The sequence below is a fragment of the Scyliorhinus torazame genome, chromosome 11, assembly GCF_047496885.1.
Source record: "Scyliorhinus torazame isolate Kashiwa2021f chromosome 11, sScyTor2.1, whole genome shotgun sequence".
In the NCBI taxonomy this organism is placed as follows: Eukaryota; Metazoa; Chordata; class Chondrichthyes; order Carcharhiniformes; family Scyliorhinidae; genus Scyliorhinus; species Scyliorhinus torazame.
The window spans coordinates 139,851,758-139,873,195 of NC_092717.1; the positions used below are offsets into that span (position 1 = coordinate 139,851,758).

General features: G+C 48.2%; 1 protein-coding gene across 5 annotated transcripts in view; it reads left to right on the plus strand.

Annotated features, from left to right (window-relative positions):
- Positions 1-21,438, plus strand: part of prkdc (protein kinase, DNA-activated, catalytic subunit) — a 344,146-nt gene that overhangs the window by 318,256 nt on the left and 4,452 nt on the right. For 3 of the 5 annotated variants that reach the window (XM_072467800.1, XM_072467801.1, XM_072467804.1), the window contains 2 exons: positions 39-240; positions 11,251-11,439. In XM_072467800.1, the coding sequence (XP_072323901.1) occupies positions 39-240; positions 11,251-11,439 (391 nt within the window). Of the gene's footprint in view, positions 1-38; positions 241-11,250; positions 11,440-21,438 lie in introns of those variants that run through there. The other 2 variants (XM_072467802.1, XM_072467803.1) reach the window with 2 other exon arrangements.

Here is a 21,438-nt window from a genome sequence, read left to right on the forward strand (position 1 = left end):
CCAGTTCTCATTCTCCCTATTCTACTCATGTTATTCAGGAGAGCATTTACAAAGATGAGTACCACTCCAGAAGCTTTCCTAACTCTTCGCTCCCACTTTGCCAGTTCTCATGCATTAATGTGTGTCAGCCATTGGATTCTGGGTATCGGTGATCGACATCTCTCCAATTTCATGATCAACTTGGAAACCGGGGGAATGGTGGGAATTGATTTTGGTCATGCGTTTGGTTCTGCTACTCAGGTATGATTATGAATCTTGTTGTAAGATAATTATCAGTAAAAGGAAAAGCAGAATAGATCTTGTCTGTAATTACCACCAGAAAATAAATCATAGATATTAATATTTGTCAGTACCTTCCTTTTTCTTAAAAATAACTTCTTAAAAAGGAAGACTCTGATTGTTTTCCTGAAAGGACCGTGCAAGATATTTATACTTGGAGACAATGACTGCAGTCTCTTTGTATGGCCATGAATAGGACCTGAGTATCCCAAAGTCTTAGGTATTGAGTTGTAAACTGTGGTGCTTTACATCTAAGATGAAAGGAAATTGGGATCAAGGATAATGAATTAGCATTTCTACCTAGATACAAAGCTAATGTATTTCCCGTTGTCATGGGGAAGAAGGTAGAGTGAGCCATTTTGAGATTAGATTATAGATTTCCTTTATCAAACTATGAATATCACAGATAGACAGTAATTTTGCAGTTTTGCTCTTGCGTGGTCTGCAGCCACCTGAATCATAGAATCAAGGTAGTGAGCAAGTGATAGAAGCAGCCAGGCCTGCACCTTCAGCAGAGAAAATGCTTACTATCGTTCACTACGCAGAACGCGGGTAGAAACTTGCGCTCAGATTGAAGACTGAGTTTGTGAAGATTTAAGAAGACTGAAAGAATATCTTAGCTTGGAGCTTGAGGAAGGGGTCTACAGCATAACACAGTGAAAGGCAGTTCTGGTATAGACATTACCCAGCTGGGAAAGTTGAAAAGGAGGCAAGCTGAGAATAATTCTAGACTGGTTCTGTTGCTAACTTTTGGTTGGTTCAATTGGCTCTGTTTTATAACCTTTGCTCTCGAGTCGGTATCTTTATGATACCGCCACGAGGTTCAAGTTCAAGTAATGATCAATAACGCAATGCACCAATTAGTAATGTTGCAGGGGAAAAAGTCAGCCTGAGTCAGAAGTTTGAATCGCAAGACAGGGTTTATTGTCTGAAGCTCCAGGGAGAACAGCGGGCCGGAGTTAAAAGACAGCATGGTCCACACTGAACTCAAAGTACTTACAGAAAGGCTTCATCTTGTATAATACGGATTTCTTACTAGTTTTGGCGGGCTTTTGGGTTAATGCATATTTACAGTTTTACCCTGCAGACATGATTCTTGGCGGGCTTATTCATGAACGTATTATCGTAGGGCAGTTTCAGTGGGCCATTACCGGTTCCCACTTCACAGCCCATTCATTCATGATTTCATTCATTCATAGTTTTCGCGGGCGTCCTGGCTCTGACGTCAATACCATGCTTTTTAATAGGATTTATTTAGGTTCACAATAGAGTTCCCTTTAACATGATCAAATGGTGATGGCTTTTGGCTGGCGGTTGAGATGTTCCGGGTTTCATAACGAGGTGTTAAATGCAGGCTTTGTATTGATTGGGAATACTTTCTTGTCCTGATACGATCTGTCTGTGCTTTTTAAGTGTGGTCTTTCTGTGCTACCCATCTGATTTAACCCTTTGCCTGCCTGTTTCTGATACAGTGTCAGCCATGATTTATGGTCTTGATCCATTGTCCCGAATTTTCCCCTTACAACTCCCCCCTCTCTGCCAGGGGGTCCCATTCATGTCCGACCCCCCTCAGGCAGACATTTGTTCATAGATATCTCGTTGGTAGTTGAAGATCTTCTGGGGGAGTGAAGTCGCGGGGCTCTTCTGTCATTAGACTTGCGGTTGGAATTGCTTTGGACACTATTAATTTGCAACACATTTTTACACAACCCAGGCCTAGGCAGAGTACAAACAGTGTGGATAGCAGCAGAATCACCCCATTCATCAAATATGTTCCCCAAGCCTTACCCAGTAACCAGCCAAGCCAATCATTATTTCCCTGGGGCCCCTGTCTGAACCCATTCAGCTGTTTGCGTATTGCAGCCATTGCTGCTGTGATATTGAGGGTCTCATCATGTACATATGTTATTCATTTGTCCTGAATAATAGTGCACACCCCTCCTTGTCGGACCAGCTGATAGTCTACCACATAGCGAGTTTGTTGTGTGTACAGCCTAAGTTCCGCGAGTTCCTGATTAATAGCCCCTAATGCGTGCAAAGTGTGATTCCCGAGAATGGTTAATCCACAGATGATGATAATTCCTGTTTTTTGCACTAACCACCCCGGCCGCTCCCCCTAGGGATACAGTCCCTAGGAACCGCTATCCTAATGATGACCCCAATGTAGTAGGTGTCTGCCAGTCAGCGCAGAATTCTGCACTGGCAGATCGAGAAACTATTCGTTTTTGGACGTGTCCCTCGCTTGGGCATGGAACAGTAAGGGGTTTAATAGTCCCTACTGTGAAGAACCTCCGGGGTCGTGCTGTGACTGTTGCGTAAACATTTTTAAACAAGAACACATATCCCTCCTTTGCCCGGTAGCACCCTGTGCTCCTGGGTCGCTTAACCCTGTGGTTCCATGTGGAGGAACCCTCCCTTTCCCTCGACTCCCCAGTTGATTCTACCCCCTGGTAGAAATCAAATGGGTATGTCCATAAGGCTGAGCTTACGTGTGTGCCGTTGCACATACCACACACAAGCTGCCTTCCCTTTGTAATTGCGACGCGTTCCTGCTGCATGCAAACTCAGGTGAAGTGTCCCTCTCGAATCTGACATTTCTGCTGGGTACACTGTGTCTGGACGCACGAATTGCTTCTTGGAACTAGGGCATACATGCATCCCCAGCCCTGTCCTTTGAAGCATTGGGGGTGCTTTAGGATAGCAGGTGGTCCTGTTCCCATGTATCTGGGTGTGGGGTTTATAAAACGAGTTCTCCTCTATAAGTGACATTTTTACATTGGTAGGACATAGATATTGGAAAATATATATAGTTATAAGAATGGACTTGTCTAGCCCCATGTTGTGGGCCTCAATATAGTTATATACAGTACAGAAATATAACCAATATTAAATAGGGTGTTGTCTTGCTGGTCGATCTTTTGATGAATTGAGTTCCTCCTGTAGTCCAAAAAGGGAAAAATCAGTATTTAGATTTGGATATCTGTACATGGTTTCAATTGGGTCCAGTGCTTCCAAATCCCTTGTCCTCTGATATCTACACATGCACAGGTGTCTCCACTAATAATAATTTCATATGGTCCACACCACTTTGGGGCAAATCCCAGTTTTGCGGGCAGTATTTTTACAAAGACGCGGTCTCCAGCTTCTGGGACCTCGGGGAATATTTCTAGGTCCCTCTGTGCGTCGGCTTGTGTCTGATTAGTAATTGTGGATCGGCGCATCCCTTTCAGTTGGGTGCTAAGATCCTGGATGTATCGCCAAATTTTGTCTTTTATTGGACCCACATCGGTCCCACCTGTGACGATATTTTCGGACAGTTGCATGGCTCGCCCAGTCATTAACTCGTACGGGGTTAGACCCGTGGTCCGGTTTGTGGTTGCCCTAAGTCTCATTAAAATCGCCGGCAGGACCTCTGTCCACCTCTTCCCAACGTTTGTATAGCTTTAGCTAGGGCAACTTTTAAAGTTCGATTCATTCGCTCTACCATCCCTGAGCTTTGAGGGTGGTATGGTATGTGGAATTTCTGTTTTATATCTAATAATTGGCAAATGGTTTTCATGACCTTACCTGTGAAATGTGTTCCTTGGTCCGAATCGATTTGTACTGGCATTCCCCATCGGGGAAGTATCTCCTCTGCTAAAATTCTGGCCACAGTGGTGGCAGTACAATTTGTTGTTGGGAGTGCTTCCACCCACCTGGTAAATTGGTCAATAATAACCAGGCAGTATGTTTTCCCATGAGAGGGTGGCAACGGTCCTATGAAGTCCATTTGTATCTGTTCCGAGGGCCCCCTTGGTCTCGGCTGGTGTCCCATTCTAACTTTTATGGGTCTCCCGGGATTGTGCTGTGCGCACACGGTGCAGTTGCGACAATATGTTGCTACATTTCTCCCCAATCCCTTCCACCACCATTCTCTCTCTCCAGGCTGCTTATCATTGCATCTCTGCCTGTATGGGAGAGTCCGTGATGTAGTTCCAATAAGGTGGTCTGAATGCATTCTGGTGCCATTACCCTATTGTCCTTCCTCCAAATTCCATCAGCCCCCTCGGCTGCCCCTAATTCTCTCCATCTATCTCGCTCCGGTTGTGGAATGTCCTCATGTAATTTCTGGATATTGATTTCCTCCCTTTCTATCCCTCGTACTGCAACGGGTTGTTCCTCTATAGCACTGTCTTCCAGTGCTCGTTGTGCTGCTCTGTCTGCGGCTTGATTTCCTTTATAATGAATCCACCCTGGGGTACCTTTCCCTGGCTCCTTTTGGTGGGCTTTTATTTTTATTACTGCGGCCTCTTTAGGCCCTTCGCTAGCTTCTAGCAGTGTTTTTATTCGCCGCTGGTGTTTAATGGGGGTACCACCAGTCGTAAGGAATCCCCTTTTATCCCATGCGGTCATGTAATCATGGATCACACCGAACGCATATTGGCTGTCCGTGTAGATGTTTACAGTTTTTTCCTTGGCTTGCCGTAATGTTTGTGTGAGGGCTACCAATTCTGCTACCTGGGCGGAGTGACCCCCATCAATCCTTCCTGATTTTATGGTTTCTAACTCCTGATTTACCACGGCCCACCCCGTTCTGGGTGACCGGTTAATATACTTGCGGGACCCATCTACATAGAGGGTCTCTTCTGCTATTGGAAGGGGTACGTCCCTAATTTTTCCATCACTCTCATCTCTGTCCACGTCCTCACAGATGTGCTCCTCCCCAGTACCTAGAATTCCCTCTGCGGGGTTCTCTCCCGTGTCCCTAACTATAGTAACCGAATTACTGGGTGGCAAGAGGACTGCTTCCCACCTTGCCCTTCTCTTCCTGTACCCCGCTAGCCCACTCAACTAGCTCATCATAACCTTGGGAGGCTATCACTCCCATTCTCAGGATTCCCTGATGCGTTTTGGATAACCCGTCCTTAAAGGCTTGGACAAAGGCTCTGTCCCCCCTCTCGGAGTTATCCTGCCCTGAGCATTCTTTATAGATTTTAAACAATCGTTCCCCAAATTCGGAGGCTCTCTCTCCCTTCTGCTGTTTTGTGTTAGTAATCTTGCTCCAATTAGTGGGAGAGTTCCCTAACACCCGCTGTATTTCAATTTTAAATTGCGCAAAGGAAACCAGCTGCGCTTCTATTTCTGCCGTTAAGCGAACGGCATGGGTCCATCTTCCCCCATTATAATCCTGGGCGGCTGGAGCGGTGGGTCCACCAGCTACCAGTCTCCACTTATCCACTGGGCAGGCTGCCCTGACCAGCTGGTGTATATTTCTGAGGTGTAGTTGGTGTCCCACCCAGAGTGTATCCATTTCCTCCCAAAACTTCAAATTTGCACTTCTGGGACTCAGTCGCCCCAGGGAGGCCATAATCTGTTGTCACTCTCCTGGGATAAAAGGTTTGTAATTTGCTTTTGGTTGCCCCTCAGTCCCCCCTCTGGTGACTGGTGCCAAATTGTAATTCCTCGTGTCCCACTCCTGTTGCGGAGCGGTAGCCCCAAGTTGCACGGGCTCATATGGAGGTGAGGGGTCTGTTCTCCTTTCCCTCTACTTTACCTTCAACATGTAATTCTTTTGTTCGAACTCCCTAATCTTCTCCTCCAGCTCACTGATTTGTTTGGTTTCTTTCTCCTTTTCATCCAAGGAGGCATTTATTTTCTCAAACAGTCCCGCTAATTGAGTTACTAACATGATGCCCATCTTCTTTACTTTATCCCGTTTTACCCCATTTATCCATTCTCTTTGGTGTTCTAAAGGTTGTATTGCATCCCACCCTTTTCTCATCTTGGCTACTATCGCTTCTCTGGCTGATAAATACTTAAACATGAGGGAGTCTGCAGACACTCGCTTCAAAATAACACTGTCTGCCATTTTCTGGACAGACCCACAACCCCCGCGTGCTTGACTACAGTAAAGTGCCCGACTATTTATCCCACTCCTATTCACTCTCCTGTCCCAGCAGCGTACAGTATTGCAATGTGTCCTCGTAGTGTGGTCACAGTGGGTCTCCTTGCCCCTGTACCTCTTTTCTCCCCCCCCCCCCCTATTCCTGGCACCTCACACTTGGCTTATTGCTGTCCTAGTAGGGTATACGCCCGAGGATCACCCCAAGTCAGACACCTTCCAGCACCTCCCGCTTGGCCACCGCCTGCACCTACCAAGGCTGATCCGTTGGCCCCCTGGCCACCTGCTATTCAGACGGTGTTCCACATAGACGAACAGTTGTGACACAAAATTTGCAGGTCCCCACAATGATTGCCGCATAAAAACGTGGACTTTTGGTCAGAGGGGATCGATCTCTTATTCCTCCCCACAACACTATACTTATCAGCAAAGCCCCTGTAAGTTAGTAACCCTTTTTCGACCCTGCGTTGTTCGCCACTACAGGGTCTTTTTGGTTACGCGATTTCCACCACCTGTGTCCTTCACTCCAAGTGCCCTTGTGTCTCAATTCCTACTTCAAATCCTGACCTTCGCGTGGGAGATTTCTCCCCTTGACGGCCAGTCCAAGGCAAGGTTTTGAGACAGACACTGTCCTTTGCTTAGGGACACAGGTAGTGCTTTCTATACACAATACATGGGTTAGTTACAACAGTTATCAGCATGCGGTTTATCTTACTTTGAATCTACACCTGGCTGATGAAATTCAATGTGGGCAAGTGCGAGGTCTTGCACTTTGGAAAAAAGAATAGAGGCATGGACTATTTTCTAAACGGTGACAAAATTCATAATGCTGAAGTGCAAAGGGACTTGGGAGTCCTAGTCCAGGATTCTCTAAAGGTAAACTTGCAGGTTGAGTCCGTAATTAAGAAAGCAAATGCAATGTTGTCATTCATCTCAAGAGGCTTGGAATATAAAAGCAGGGATGTACTTCTGAAGCTTTATAAAGCATTAGTTAGGCCCCATTTAGAATACTGTGAGCAATTTTGGGCCCCACACCTCAGGAAGGACATACTGGCACTGGAGCGGGTCCAGCGGAGATTCACATGGATGATCCCAGGAATGGTAGGCCTAACATACGATGAACGTCTGAGGATCCTGGGATTATATTCATTGGAGTTTAGGAGGTTTAGGGGAGATCTAATAGAAACTTACAAGATAATGAATGGCTTAGATAGGGTGGATGTAGGGAAGTTGTTTCCATTAGCAGGGGATACTAGGACCCGGGGGCACAGCCTTAGAATAAAAGGGAGTCACTTTAGAACAGAGATGAGGAGAAATTTCTTCAGCCAGAGAATGTCTGATGGTCTTCTGGTCTTATACACCCTGTGATCACTTACTTCTTACCCTGTCAATTTCACTAATAATGGATTTTACTTTTAGCTCTGTTCCTTATTGTATGGAAAATTGTTAAACAATAATTACCTGTTTTCTGAGGTTGCTCCGACCTTTACCTCTGGGTTCCTTGACTCTTCACCTTGAGTAAACTCACTTGCTCCGGAATTAAAAGTTTCTGTAAGTCAACTTATATTTTAAACAGTTACCATACTTAGTCAAGAAGCCCGTTCCCCCAAATTTAAGAACCCCAAATTTCCCCAAAGGTACCTTTTTGTTTAAACCGTGTCTTGTATCCGTTCTGACTGTTTTTCCAGATTCGTTGGAAATCTGACCCCGACCTCCGTGCCGTGGCCAGGAAGTCAGAAATCAGACCCTTGTTTGCAGCGCCATTTGTTGCAGGGAAAAAAGTCAACCTGAGTCAGAAGTTTGAATCGCAAGACAGGGTTTATTGTCTGAAGCTCCAGGGAGACCAGCGGGCCGGAGTTAAAAGACCACACTGAACTCAAAGTACTTACAGAAAGGCTTCATCTTGTATAATACAGATTTCTTACTAGTTTTGGCGGGCTTTTGGGTTAATGCATATTTACAGTTTTACCCTGCAGACATGATTCTTGGCGGGCTTAATAATGAAGGTATTATCGTAGGTTAGTTTCAGTGGGCCATTACCATGATTTCATTCATTCATAGTTTTCGTGGGCTTCCTGGCTCTGACGTCAATACCATGCTTTTTAATAGGATTTATTTAGGTTCACAATAGAGCTCCCTTTAACTAGATCATATGGTGATGGCTTTTGGCTGGCGGTTGAGATATGTTCCGGGTTTCATAATGAGGTGTTAAATGCAGGCTTTGTATTGATTGGGAATACTTTCTTGTCCTGATAGGATCTGTGTCTGTGCTTTTTAAGTGTGGTCTTTCTGTGCTACCCATCTGATTTAACCCTTTGCCTGCCTATTTCTGATAGTGTCAGCCATGATTTATGGTCTTGATCCGTTGTCCCGAATTTTCCCCTTAGAGTAAGATTCAAATCAAAGCACATTTATTATACACAGTAATCGCTACTCATGCATAAATTCTACTTCTAAGCTACTTCTACAACTAACAGGCCTATACTTAGCTTCGGACTGGCCCACCAGGTCAGGGGAATAAATGGCCTTTCGTTCGGGTTCGGAGTCTGCGGGATTCGAAGTTGGTACGGACTGGTAGCTAGGAGCTCCTATCTCGTAGTGAGCATTGACTTAAGACTTACTGGGTCTCGGCAGCAGGGAGAAAATGTGAAAAAGGAGGAGAATAAAGAATTTTTTTTTTTTTAAAAAGTACTGTTAAGGTTGGACATTTATTAATGTCATCTCAACTCAAGATCAGTTACTGCCTTAGAATTACGTTTGTTATATACTGTTAGGGAATTATTTATTATTGTGGTTTTTAGTTTAGCACTGCAGAAACGGCAAAGGGTGGCACGGTAGCACAGTGGTTAGCACTGTTGCTTCACAGCGCCAGGGTCCCACGTTTGATTCCCGGCTTGGGTCACTGTCTGTGTAGAGTCTGCACTTTCTCCCCGTGTCTGCGTGATTTTCCTCCGGGTGCTCCGGTTTCCTCCCACAAGTCCCGAAAGACGTGCTTGATAGGTGAATTGGACATTCTGAATTCTCCCTCCGTGTACACAAACAGGCGCCGGAGTATGGCGACTGGGCTTTTCACAGTAACTTCATTGCAGTGTTACTGTAAGCCTACTTGTGACACTAATGAAGATGATTATAAGATGGCTGGTCTGTTGTCACCTGTCATGAAACATACAACAGCGATTTATAGAATTATTTTGTTGCATAGAACAGGAAATCTTAATGTTGCTACGCATTTTAATATTTCATTTCACATCTTGAGCACTATAAGGAGTTCTTAGTAAGAATGCATTGACCTTTTGAGGGAGTCAAGAGTAGATTTAGCAGAAACATACCTGGGCTACGAGGAGAGATTACACAAACTGGAGTTGTACTCCCTAGAATTTAGAAAGTTTGGGACTAATTTGATCATAGTTTCCAAAATATTTAGGGGAACAGATAGGGTAGACATGTGCAAAATTAAGAGCAGAGTGTAAACATTTTAGTCAGCCTTTTTAGGAGTGAAGTAAGGTGTAGAAGTATGGAGAACACTTCCACAAATTGCAACTGATTTTGCATCAATTCCTAATTTTGAATCTAAGATTGAAATGTTTTTGTTAACCTAAGAAACTAAGAGATATGGCGCAAAGACTGGTATTTGGAATTAGGTCCCAGATCTTATTGAATTGTAGAACAGACACCGTCTGTTCCTATTAATTTCAGTCAAATGATATGCTTTCACCCAATTTCTTCTTTCCATTTTCCTGAAGATGCTGGCTTCTGTGCGGTAATGTTCCATGAGTTCCAATTTCTCTCTGGTATCTCATCCAAATGATCATTTTCTGTATGTGAACCTAGAGGGTAGCTGATACTCTCATTATCAGACAAGCACACACTTTTGCTGCATAAAGTTTCTGTATAATGATGAGGTTCAGGAGTAGAATGCCAATTGTTGCTTCTCTTCTACTGCCCAATTGAGATTGGCAGCTCAGCTTGTGCCACTAATCAAACCCAGGATGTTACTGACCTGTATAAACATGCACTGTTACTTAGGCTGGCATGGTAGCACAGTGAGCACCGTTGCTTCACAGTGCCAGGGACCCGAGCTCTATTTCCGAGTCTGCACGTTTTCCCTGTGTCGACGTGGGTTTCCTCCGGGTGCTCCGGTTTCCTCCCACCTGTCCCAAATGACGTTCTGGATTCTCCCGAACAGGCTCCGGAGTGTGGCGACTAGGGAATTTTCACAATAACTTCATTGCAGTGTCAATGCAAGCCTACTTGTGATACTATTATTATTAAGATGGCCTGTTCCCAGGATTTTGATTCTGTTAATTCTGAACATGGAGCTAAGTGGTTCTGATGAAGATTGTGGTTGCTTTAACCTCTCAGTTTTTGGGGAAAATCTTCACATCACTGCTTTGCAGTTATTACAATTCCCTGTAATAAGTTGCAGGATGGACCTAGCTGCAGAGTGTTAATGATAAGACACTAAGTTAGGGCACCACATATGTTGTAATGCTTTGTAAGAAACAACAAGTAAGTTATAATAAGCAGCAAGCTTCACTAAAGTTGCACTGCCCATTTTCTTTATTTGTGTAAAATTCTCACCTTTTGGAGAAATGCATCATTTGCTCCATTTAATAGGAATGGGTTAAGCTGTGGCTAGGTACATGTGGGATTGTGGAGGCCAAAAGCAGCAGAAGAATTGTTTTTGTGTAAGTCATCAACTTCAGAAAGAAATGGATGGGGAGAGAAAAAGAGGCAACACCGCTTCAGTACTACTTTCAATCCATTCCATTTTTAATTTGGAGAAATGTACATTGGACATATTGGATCACGATATATGTTATAGTTCTGTACGTTTACCTACTCACTTCTAGACCGGAGTTTGTGCCAGCGGGTTCCCCGGTAGTGGGACGGACAAGCCACGCAAAATGCCATAGACATCAGTGGGACTGGAAGATCCTGCCGGCAGCCTATGGCGAGTCTCCTCTACCGCTGGGAAATACCCATCTGTAGTTTTCTGCTTCTGCTTCTGAGTGATAGCAAAAATGTGCTTACATTAAAATCTGTGTTGTAAGGTTGAAGTGTTAGTTATGGCTTTATGTCCTTTTCAGTTTCTGGCAGTGCCCGAGTTGATGCCATTCCGCTTAACCCATCAGTTCCTGAACCTTATGCTCCCCATGAAGGAATCTGGTCTTCTCTACAGCACAATGGTGCATGGATTGCGAGCATTCCGTTTAGATCCAGATCTTCTCCTCAGTACCATGGATGTCTTTGTGAAAGAACCATCATTGGACTGGAAGGTAACTTGAAATGGAAAAGAACAATGAAAATGCACTGTATTTAAAATGAATGATTTCATGCTTATTCAACCGTAATTTTGGTTTGATGCATCACCTCCTGGGAACTTAAGAAATTATGTAACCAGAGTATGAATCAGGGGTTACCAGACAAAATATAACCTGAAATCTGCATTGCATTGTGAGGAAGGAAGAGCAGGAATGGGAAACAGGATGATTATCTCCTATGTCAAAATCTTTTTTTTTTAATAAATATTTTATTGAAAATTTTTGGTCAACCAACACAGTACATTGTGCATTCTTTACACAATATTATAACAACACAAATAACAATGACCTATTTTATAAACAAAAAATGAATAAATAATAAATAACAAAAATGGAAACTAGCCCTAATTGGCAACTGCCTTGTCACAAGTAACACTCTCCAAAAATATAATTTAACAGTCCAATATATAATTATCTGTAGCAACGACCTATACATACTATACAGTATATATTAACAACCCTGAGAGTCCTTCTGGTTCCTCCTTCCCCCCCCCCCCCGATCCTGGGCTGCTGCTGCTGCCTTCTTTTTCTCATTCCGTCTATCTTTCTGCGAGGTATTCGACGAACGGTTGCCACCGCCTGGTGAACCCTTGAGCCGACCCCCTTAGGACGAACTTAATCCGCTCTAGCTTTATAAACCCCGCCATGTCATTTATCCAGGTCTCCACCCCGGGGGCTTGGCTTCTTTCCACATTAGCAATATCCTGCGCCGGGCTACTAGGGACGCAAAGGCCAAAACATCGGCCTCTCTCGCCTCCTGCACTCCCGGCTCTTGTGCAACCCCAAATATAGCCAACCCCCAGCTTGGTTCGACCCGGACTCCTACTACTTTTGAAAGCACCTTTGTCACCCCCATCCAAAACCTCTGTAGTGCCGGGCATGACCAAAACATATGGGTATGATTCGCTGGGCTTCTCGAGCACCTTGCACACCTATCCTCCACCCCAAAAAATTTACTGAGCCGTGCTCCAGTCATATGTGCCCTGTGTAATACCTTAAACTGAATCAGGCTTAGCCTGGCACACGAGGACGACGAGTTTACCCTGCTTAGGGCATCTGCCCACAGCCCCTCCTCGATCTCCTCCCCCAGCTCTTCTTCCCATTTTCCTTTTAGTTCATCTACCATAGTCTCCCCTTCGTCCCTCACTTCCCTATATATATCTGACACCTTACCATCCCCCACCCATGTCTTTGAGATCACTCTGTCCTGCACCTCTTGTGTCGGGAGCTGCGGGAATTCCCTCACCTGTTGCCTCGCAAAAGCCCTCAGTTGCATATACTTGAATGCATTCCCTTGGGGCAACCCATATTTCTCGGTCAGCGCTCCCAGACTCGCGAACTTCCCATCCACAAACAGATCTTTCAGTTGCGTTATTCCTGCTCTTTTCCACATTCCATATCCCCCATCCATTCCCCCCGGGGCAAACCTATGGTTGTTTCTTATCGGGGACCCCCCCCAAGGCTCCAGTCTTTCCCCTATGCCGTCTCCACTGTCCCCAAATCTTCAGTGTAGCCACCACCACCGGGCTTGTGGTGTAGTTCCTCGGTGAGAACGGCAATGGGGCTGTCACCATAGCCTGTAGGCTAGTCCCCCTACAGGACGCCCTCTCTAATCTCTTCCACGCCGCTCCCTCCTCCTCTCCCATCCACTTACTCACCATTGAAATATTAGCGGCCCAATAATACTCACTTAGGCTCGGTAGTGCCAGCCCCCCCCTATCCCTGCTACGCTGTAAGAATCCCTTCCTCACTCTCGGGGTCTTCCCGGCCCACACAAAACCCATGATGCTCTTTTCAATCCTTTTAAAAAAAGCCTTCGTGATCACCACCGGGAGGCACTGAAACACAAAGAGGAATCTCGGGAGGACCACCATCTTAACCGCCTGCACCCTCCCTGCCATTGACAGGGATACCATATCCCATCTCTTGAAATCCTCCTCCATCTGTTCCACCAACCGCGTTAAATTTAACCTATGCAATGTGCCCCAATTCTTAGCTATCTGGATCCCCAGGTAACGAAAGTCCCTTGTTACCTTCCTCAGCAGTAGGTCCTCTATTTCTCTACTCTGCTCCCCTGGATGCACCACAAACAACTCACTTTTCCCCATGTTCAATTTATACCCTGAAAAATCCCCAAACTCCCCAAGTATCCGCATTATTTCTGGCATCCCCTCCGCCGGGTCCGCCACGTATAGTAGCAAATCGTCCGCATACAAAGATACCCGGTGCTCTTCTCCTCCCCTAAGTACTCCCCTCCACTTCTTGGAACCCCTCAACGCTATCGCCAGGTGCTCAATCGCCAGTGCAAACAATAATGGGGACAGAGGGCATCCCTGCCTTGTCCCTCTATGGAGCCGAAAATATGCAGATCCCCGTCCATTCGTGACCACGCTCGCCACTGGGGCCCTATACAACAGCTGCACCCATCTAACATACCCCTCTCCAAAACCAAATCTCCTCAACACCTCCCACAAATAATCCCACTCCACTCTATCAAATGCTTTCTCGGCATCCATCGCCACTACTATCTCTGTTTCTCCCTCTGGTGGGGCCATCATCATTACCCCTAACAACCTCCGTATATTCGTGTTCAGCTGTCTCCCCTTCACAAACCCAGTTTGGTCCTCGTGGACCACCCCCGGGACACATTCCTCTATTCTCATTGCCATTACCTTAGCCAGGACCTTGGCATCTACATTTAGGAGGGAAATAGGTCTATAGGACCCGCATTGTAGCGGGTCCTTTTCCTTCTTTAAGAGAAGCGATATCGTTGCTTCAGACATAGTCGGGGGCAGTTGTCCCCTTTCCTTTGCCTCATTAAAGGTCCTCGTCAGTACCGGGGCGAGCAAGTCCACATATTTTCTATAGAATTCGACTGGGAATCCATCCGGTCCCGGGGCCTTTCCCGCCTGCATGCTCCTAATTCCTTTCACCACTTCTTCTACCTCGATCTGTGCTCCCAGTTCCACCCTTTCCTGCTCTTCCACCTTGGGAAATTCCAGCCGATCCAAGAAGCCCATCATTCTCTCCCTCCCATCCGGGGGTTGAGCTTCATATAATTTTTTATAAAATGTCTTGAACACTCCATTCACTCTCTCCGCTCCCCGCTCCATCTCTCCTTCCTCATCCCTCACTCCCCCTATTTCCCTCGCTGCTCCCCTTTTCCTCAATTGGTGTGCCAGCAACCTGCTCGCCTTCTCCCCATATTCGTACTGTACACCCTGTGCCTTCCTCCATTGTGCCTCTGCAGTGCCTGTAGTCAGCAAGTCAAATTCTACATGTAGCCTTTGCCTTTCGCTGTACAGTCCCTCCTCCGGTGCTTCCGCATATTGTCTGTCCACCCTCAAAAGTTCTTGCAGCAACCGCTCCCGTTCCTTACTCTCCTGCTTCCCTTTATGTGCCCTTATTGATATCAGCTTCCCTCTAACCACCGCCTTCAACGCCTCCCAGACCACTCCCACCTGGACCTCCCCATTATCATTGAGTTCCATGTACTTTTCAATGCACCCCCTCAGCCTTAGACACACCCCCTCATCTGCCATTAGTCCCATGTCCATTCTCCAGGGTGGGCGCCCTCCTGTTTCCTCCCCTATCTCCAAGTCCACCCAGTGTGGAGCGTGATCCGAAATGGCTATAGCCGTATACTCCGTTCCCCTCACCTTCGGGATCAATGCCCTACCCAGCACAAAAAAGTCTATTCGCGAGTAGACTTTATGGACATAGGAGAAAAACGAGAACTCCTTACTCCTAGGTCTGCTAAATCTCCACGGGTCTACACCTCCCATCTGCTCCATAAAATCTTTAAGCACCTTGGCTGCTGCCGGCCTCCTTCCAGTCCTGGACTTCGACCTATCCAGCCCTGGTTCCAACACCGTATTAAAATCTCCCCCCATTATCAGCTTTCCCATCTCTAGGTCCGGAATGCGTCCTAGCATCCGCCTCATAAAATTGGCAACATCCCAGTTCGGGGCATATACGTTTACCAAAACCACCGTCTCCCCCTGTAGTTTGCCACTCACCATCACGTATCTGCCCCCGTTATCCGCCACTATAGTCTTTGCCTCGAACATTACCCGCTTCCCCACTAATATAGCCACCCCCCTGTTTTTCGCATCGAGCCCTGAATGGAACACCTGCCCCACCCATCCTTTGCGTAGCCTAACCTGGTCTATCAGTTTCAGGTGCGTTTCCTGTAACATAACCACATCTGCCTTAAGTTTCTTAAGGTGTGCGAGTACCCGTGCCCTCTTTATCGGCCCGTTCAGCCCTCTCACGTTCCACGTGATCAGCCGAGTTGGGGGGCTTCCTACCCCCCCCTTGTCGATTAGCCATCACCTTTTTCCAGCTCCTCACCCAGTTCCCACGCAGCTGTATCTCCCCCAGGCGGTGCCCCCCCGCCCATCCTCTCCCATACCAGCTCCCCCCTCTCCCCAGCAGCAGCAACCCAGTAATTCCCCCCTCCCACCCCCCCCCCCCCCGCTAGATCCCCCGCTAGCGTAATTACTCCCCCCATGTTGCTCCCAGAAGTCAGCAAACTCTGGCTGACCTCGGCTTCCCCCCGTGACCTCGGCTCGCACCGTGCGACGCCCCCTCCTTCCTGCTTCTCTATTCCCGCCATGATTATCATAGCGCGGGAACCAAGCCCGCGCTTCTCCCTTGGCCGCGCCCCCAATGGCCAACGCCCCATCTCCTCCACCTCCCCTCCTCCCCCCATCACCACCTGTGGGAGAGAGAAAAGTTACCACATCGCAGGATTAGTACATAAAACCCCTCTTTGCCCCCCACATTCGCCCCACCACTTTGTTCGAACGTTCTTTTTAATAACCCGCTCATTCCAGTTTTTCTTCCACAATAAAAGTCCACGCTTCATCCGCCGTCTCAAAGTAGTGGTGCCTCCCTCGATATGTGACCCACAGTCTTGCCGGTTGCAGCATTCCAAATTTTATCTTTTTATGAAGCACCGCCTTGGCCCGATTCAAGCTCGCCCTCCTTCTCGCCACCTCCGCACTTCAGTCTTGATAAACGCGGATCACCGCGTTCTCCCATTTACTGCTCCGAGTTTTCTTCGCCCAACTAAGGACCATTTCTCTATCCTTAAAACGGAGGAATCTCACCACTATGGCTCTGGGAGTTTCTCCTGCTCTCGGTCCTCGCGCCATAACTCGGTATGCTCCCTCCACCTCCAACGGACCCGCCGGGGCCTCCGCTCCCATTAACGAGTGCAGCATCGTGCTCACATATGCCCCGACGTCCGCACCCTCCACACCTTCAGGAAGACCAAGAATCCTCAGGTTGTTCCTCCTTGCGTTGTTTTCCAGTGCCTCCAACCTCTCCACACATCGTTTCTGATGTGCCTCCTGTATCTCCGTCTTCACCACCAGGCCCTGTATATCGTCCTCATTCTCGGCTGCCTTCGCCTTCACGACCCGAAGCTCCCGCTCCTGGGTCTTTTGTTCCTCCTTTAGCCCTTCGATCGCCTGTAGTATCGGGGCCAACAGCTCTTTCTTCATTTCCTTTTTTATCTCTTCCACACAGCATTTCAAGAACTCTTGTTGTTCAGGGCCCCATGTTAAACTGCCACCTTCCGACGCCATCTTGGTTTTTGCTTGCCTTCCTTGCCGCTGTTCTAAAGGATCCACTGCAATCTGGCCACTCTCTCCTCCTTTTTCCATCCGTATCCAGGGGGATGCCCTTCTGGTTTACCGCACAGTGTTTTTAGCCGTCAAAATTGCCGTTGGGGCTCCTATCAAGAGCCCAAAAGTCCGTTTCACAGGGACCTGCCGAAACGTGCGACTCAACTGGTCATCGCCGCACGCGGAAGTCTCCTATGTCAAAATCTTGAAAAACAACAGGCTGCAACAACACCAATTTTCAAGCTCATTGAGCTGTCAGTTTTATTCTGCTTCTTATGAATTATGTGAGAAAGAAGAACAAAGAAAAGTACAGCACAGGAACAGGCCCTTCGGCCCTCCAAGCCTGCGCCGACCATGCTGCCCGTCTAAACTAAAATCTTCAACACTTCCGGGGTCCGTATCCCTCTATTCCCATCCTATTCATGTATTTGTCAAGATGCCCCTTAAATGTCACTATCGTCCCTGCTTCCACCACCACCTCCGGCAGCGAGTTCCAGGCACCCACTACCCTCTGTGTATAAAAAAAAAAAAAAAACTTGCCTCGTACATCTACTCTAAATCTTGCCCCTCGCACCTTAAACCTATGCCCCCTCGTAATTGACCTCTCTACCCTGGGAAAAGGTCTCTGACTATCCACTCTGTCTATGCCCCTCATAATTTTGTAGACCTCTATCAGGTCTCCCCTCAACCTCCTTTGTTCCAGTGAGAACAAACCGAGTTTATTCAACCTCTCCTCAAAGCAATGCCCTCCATACCAGGCAACATCCTGGTAAATCTCTTCTGCACCCTCTCTGAAGCCTCCACATCCTTCTGGTAGTGTGGGGACCAGAATTGAACACTATACTCCAAGTGTGGCCTAACTAAGGTTCTATACAGCTGCAACATGACTTGCCAATTTTTATACTCCAATGCCCTGGTCACTGAAGGCAAACATGCCGTATGCCTTCTGGACTACCTTCTCCACCTGTGTTGCCCCTTTCATTGACCTGTGGACCTGTACACCTAGATCTCTCTGACTATCAATACTCTTGAGGATTCCACCATTCACTGTATATTCCCTACCTGTATTAGACCTTCCAAAATGCATTACCTCATTCGTCCAGATTAAACTCCATCTGCCATCTCTCTGCTCGACTCCAAACGATCTAATCCTGCTATATCCTCTGACAGTTCTCATCGCTATCCACAATTCCACCAACCTTTGTGTCGTCCGCAAACTTACTAATCAGAGGTTATGTCTTGAGGCACGATCAATTGAACAAAGACTACAGTTGGATACAACTGAGGCTTTATTGCTCTAAGATGTGTGGCCTCCCACAGCAGCTGGCTAAATGGCTGCTGAATGGAGGACACGCATATTTATACTCCGCCTACTGGGGGGAGCCAGCAGGCAGGGACTACCGGCGAACCTGTACTGCAGGTACTACCTTACATCACCTAATACAGGTGCAACAGTGGTTTACCACATTTACCCCCTGTTAAAATTGAGTCCGGCGGGGGTGGTGGAGAAATATATACAGCAATGAATTTATATTTACAGTATTTGATCAGAAAAAAAAAATGTCTTTTAAAGTCCGGTGCCAGTTCGAGATTTAACCGGTCTGGTGTCTTGATGTTCCGCTGGGAGCAACGTAGCGGTGGTGGCGATGTTGATGCTGGCCTGATGTTCGGTGCCTCCGGGAGCGTGCCGAAATCCTCTTCATCCTCTGGCGTGGGCAGGGGAAGGACGGATGGTCCTGGTGGGGTTAATGCTGGGGGCGCCAGGGGAGGAGAGGGTGGCGCTGGGCCGGAGAGGTGTGTGTGCGCGTGCGTCCCCCCCGACCCCCTGCTGAGCAGGAACTGATGCAACTCATCGCTCATGAATGAGGATCCCCTGTCACTGTGGATATAGGGGGGAAACCGAACAGAGCAAAGATAGTCTATAGGGCTTTGATGACGGTGGCAGATATCAGGGCATGGGATGGCGAAGGGGAACCTGGAATACTCATCGACCACACTGAGAATATACGTGTTTCGGTCGGTGGAGGGGAGAAGCCCTTTGAAATCCACGCAGTGGCGTTCAAAGGGGCGGGAGGCCTTCACCAGGCGTGCACGGTCTGGCCAATAGAAGTGCGACTTGCACTCCGCACAGACCTGGCAGTCTCTGGTGATTGTCCGTACTTCCTCGACGGAGTAGGGCAGGTTGCAGGCCTTTATGAAATGGTACAACCGAGTGACTCCCGGGTGACAAAGTCTGACGTGCAGGGTCTGAGTCGGGTCTGCTTGTGCGCTGGCACATGTACCTCAGGATAGGGCGTCTGGGGGCTCATTGAGCTTCCCAGGTCGATACAAGATATCATAATTCTAGGTGGAGAGTTTGATCCTCCACATTAGGATCTTGTCATTCTTCATCTTGCCCCGCTGTGTATTATTGAACATGAAGGCAACCGACCGTTGGTCAGTGAGGAGAGTGAATCGCCTGCCGGCCAGGTAATGCCTCCAATGTCACACAGCTTCCACAATGGCCTGGGCTTCCTTTTCGACGGAGGAGTGTCAAATTTCGGAACCCTGGAGGGTACGGGAGAAGAAAGCCACGGGCCTGCCCGCCTGGGTGAGGGTAGCGGCCAGAGCAAAGTAAGACGCATCGCTCTCCACCTGGAACGGGATATATTCGTCTACTGCATGCATCGTGGCTTTGACAATATCTGTTTTGATGCGGTTGAAGGCCAGGCGGGCCTCAGCCATCAGGGGAAAAATGGTGGATTTAATGAGTGGGCGGGCCTTGTCCACATAATTGGGGACCCACTGGGCATAATAGGAAAAGAACCCCAGGCATCTCTTCAGGGCCTTGGGGCAGTGGGGGAGTGGCGCATGCGGTCGGGATCGGGCCCTAGGACTCCGTTTTCCACAACGTAGCCACGGATGGCTAGGCGGGTTGAGCGGAAAACGCATTTCTCCTTATTGTATGTGAGGTTGAGCTTGGCGATGTGGAGGAAATGTTGGAGGTTAGCGTCATGGCCCTGCTGGTCATGGCTGCAGATGGTGACATTATCCAGATACGGGAACGTGGCCCGCAGTCCGTACTAGTCAACCATTCGGTCCATCTCCCGTTGGAAGACCGAGACCCCATTGGTGACGCCGAAGGGGACCCTGAGGAAGTGGTAGAGGCAACCATCTGCCTCGAAGGCAGTGTATTGGCGGTCCTCCAGACGGATAGGAAGATAGTGGAGAAGACTCGGTACTGCGCAATCTGATTGACCATGTCAGATATGCGGGGGAGAGGGTACGCATCGAGTTGCATGAACCGGTTGATCGTCTGACTGCAGTCGATGTCCATCCGGTGCTTCTCCCCAGTTTTGACGACCACCACTTGGGCTCTCCAGGGGCTAGTACTGGCCTCTATGATTCCTTCCCGCAGGAGTCGCTGGACCGCTAACCTGATAAAGGCCTTGTCCCGAGCACTGTATCGTCTGCTCCTAGTGGCGACGGGCTTCCAGTCCGGGGTGAGGTTAGCAAAGAGCGGGGGTGGGGCGACCTTAAGAGTCGAGAGGCTACAGACGGCGAGAGGGGCAGAGGTCCATCGAACACCAAGGTAAGACTTTTGAGGTGGCATTGGAAATCTAGACCTAGTAGTAGGGCAGCGCAGAGTTGGGGGAGGACGTAAAGCTTGAAATTTTTGTACTGTACGTCCCGTACTGTAAGGGTTGTGACACAGTACCCACGGACTTCCACGGAATGTGATTCGGAAGCCAGGAAGGTTTTCTGGGCCGCGGGTAAAATTGGGAGGGAGCAGCGCAGTACCGTATCTGGGTGAATGAAACTCTCCGTGCTCCTGGAGTCGAAGATGCAGCTCGTCTCATGGCCGTTGATCCGGCTGGCCATCATGGATTTAGTGAGGTGATGAGGTTGGGATTGGTTGAAGGTGATGGAGGCGAGCTTCGGAAGGTGGGTGGGCTGATCGAGGATAGCGGAGGACAGCGTACGATCTGGTGAGCAGGGGTTCTGGAGGCGGCAGGGTGATTCCAACATGGCGGCTCCCATGGGTCGCACGTGGCGGGTGGCATTGAAGATGTCGGTCCCCACGGGTCGCGGGTGGCGGGTGGCGACCAAGATGGCGGCCCCCATGGTTTGCACATGGCGGGTGGCGTCGATGATGTGCAAGATGGGGGCGGTCCCCGCGAGCTACACGCAACGCTGCTGGGTTTAGAAACTGGTCGGGCCTGGCAGACTTTGGAGAAGTGGCCCGTCTTTCCGCTCCCGTTGCAGATCGCGCTCCTCGCTGGGCGTTGTCTGGGGTGCTTACCCTGGCCACAGAAGTAGCATTTCAGGCCTCCGGAGTTGT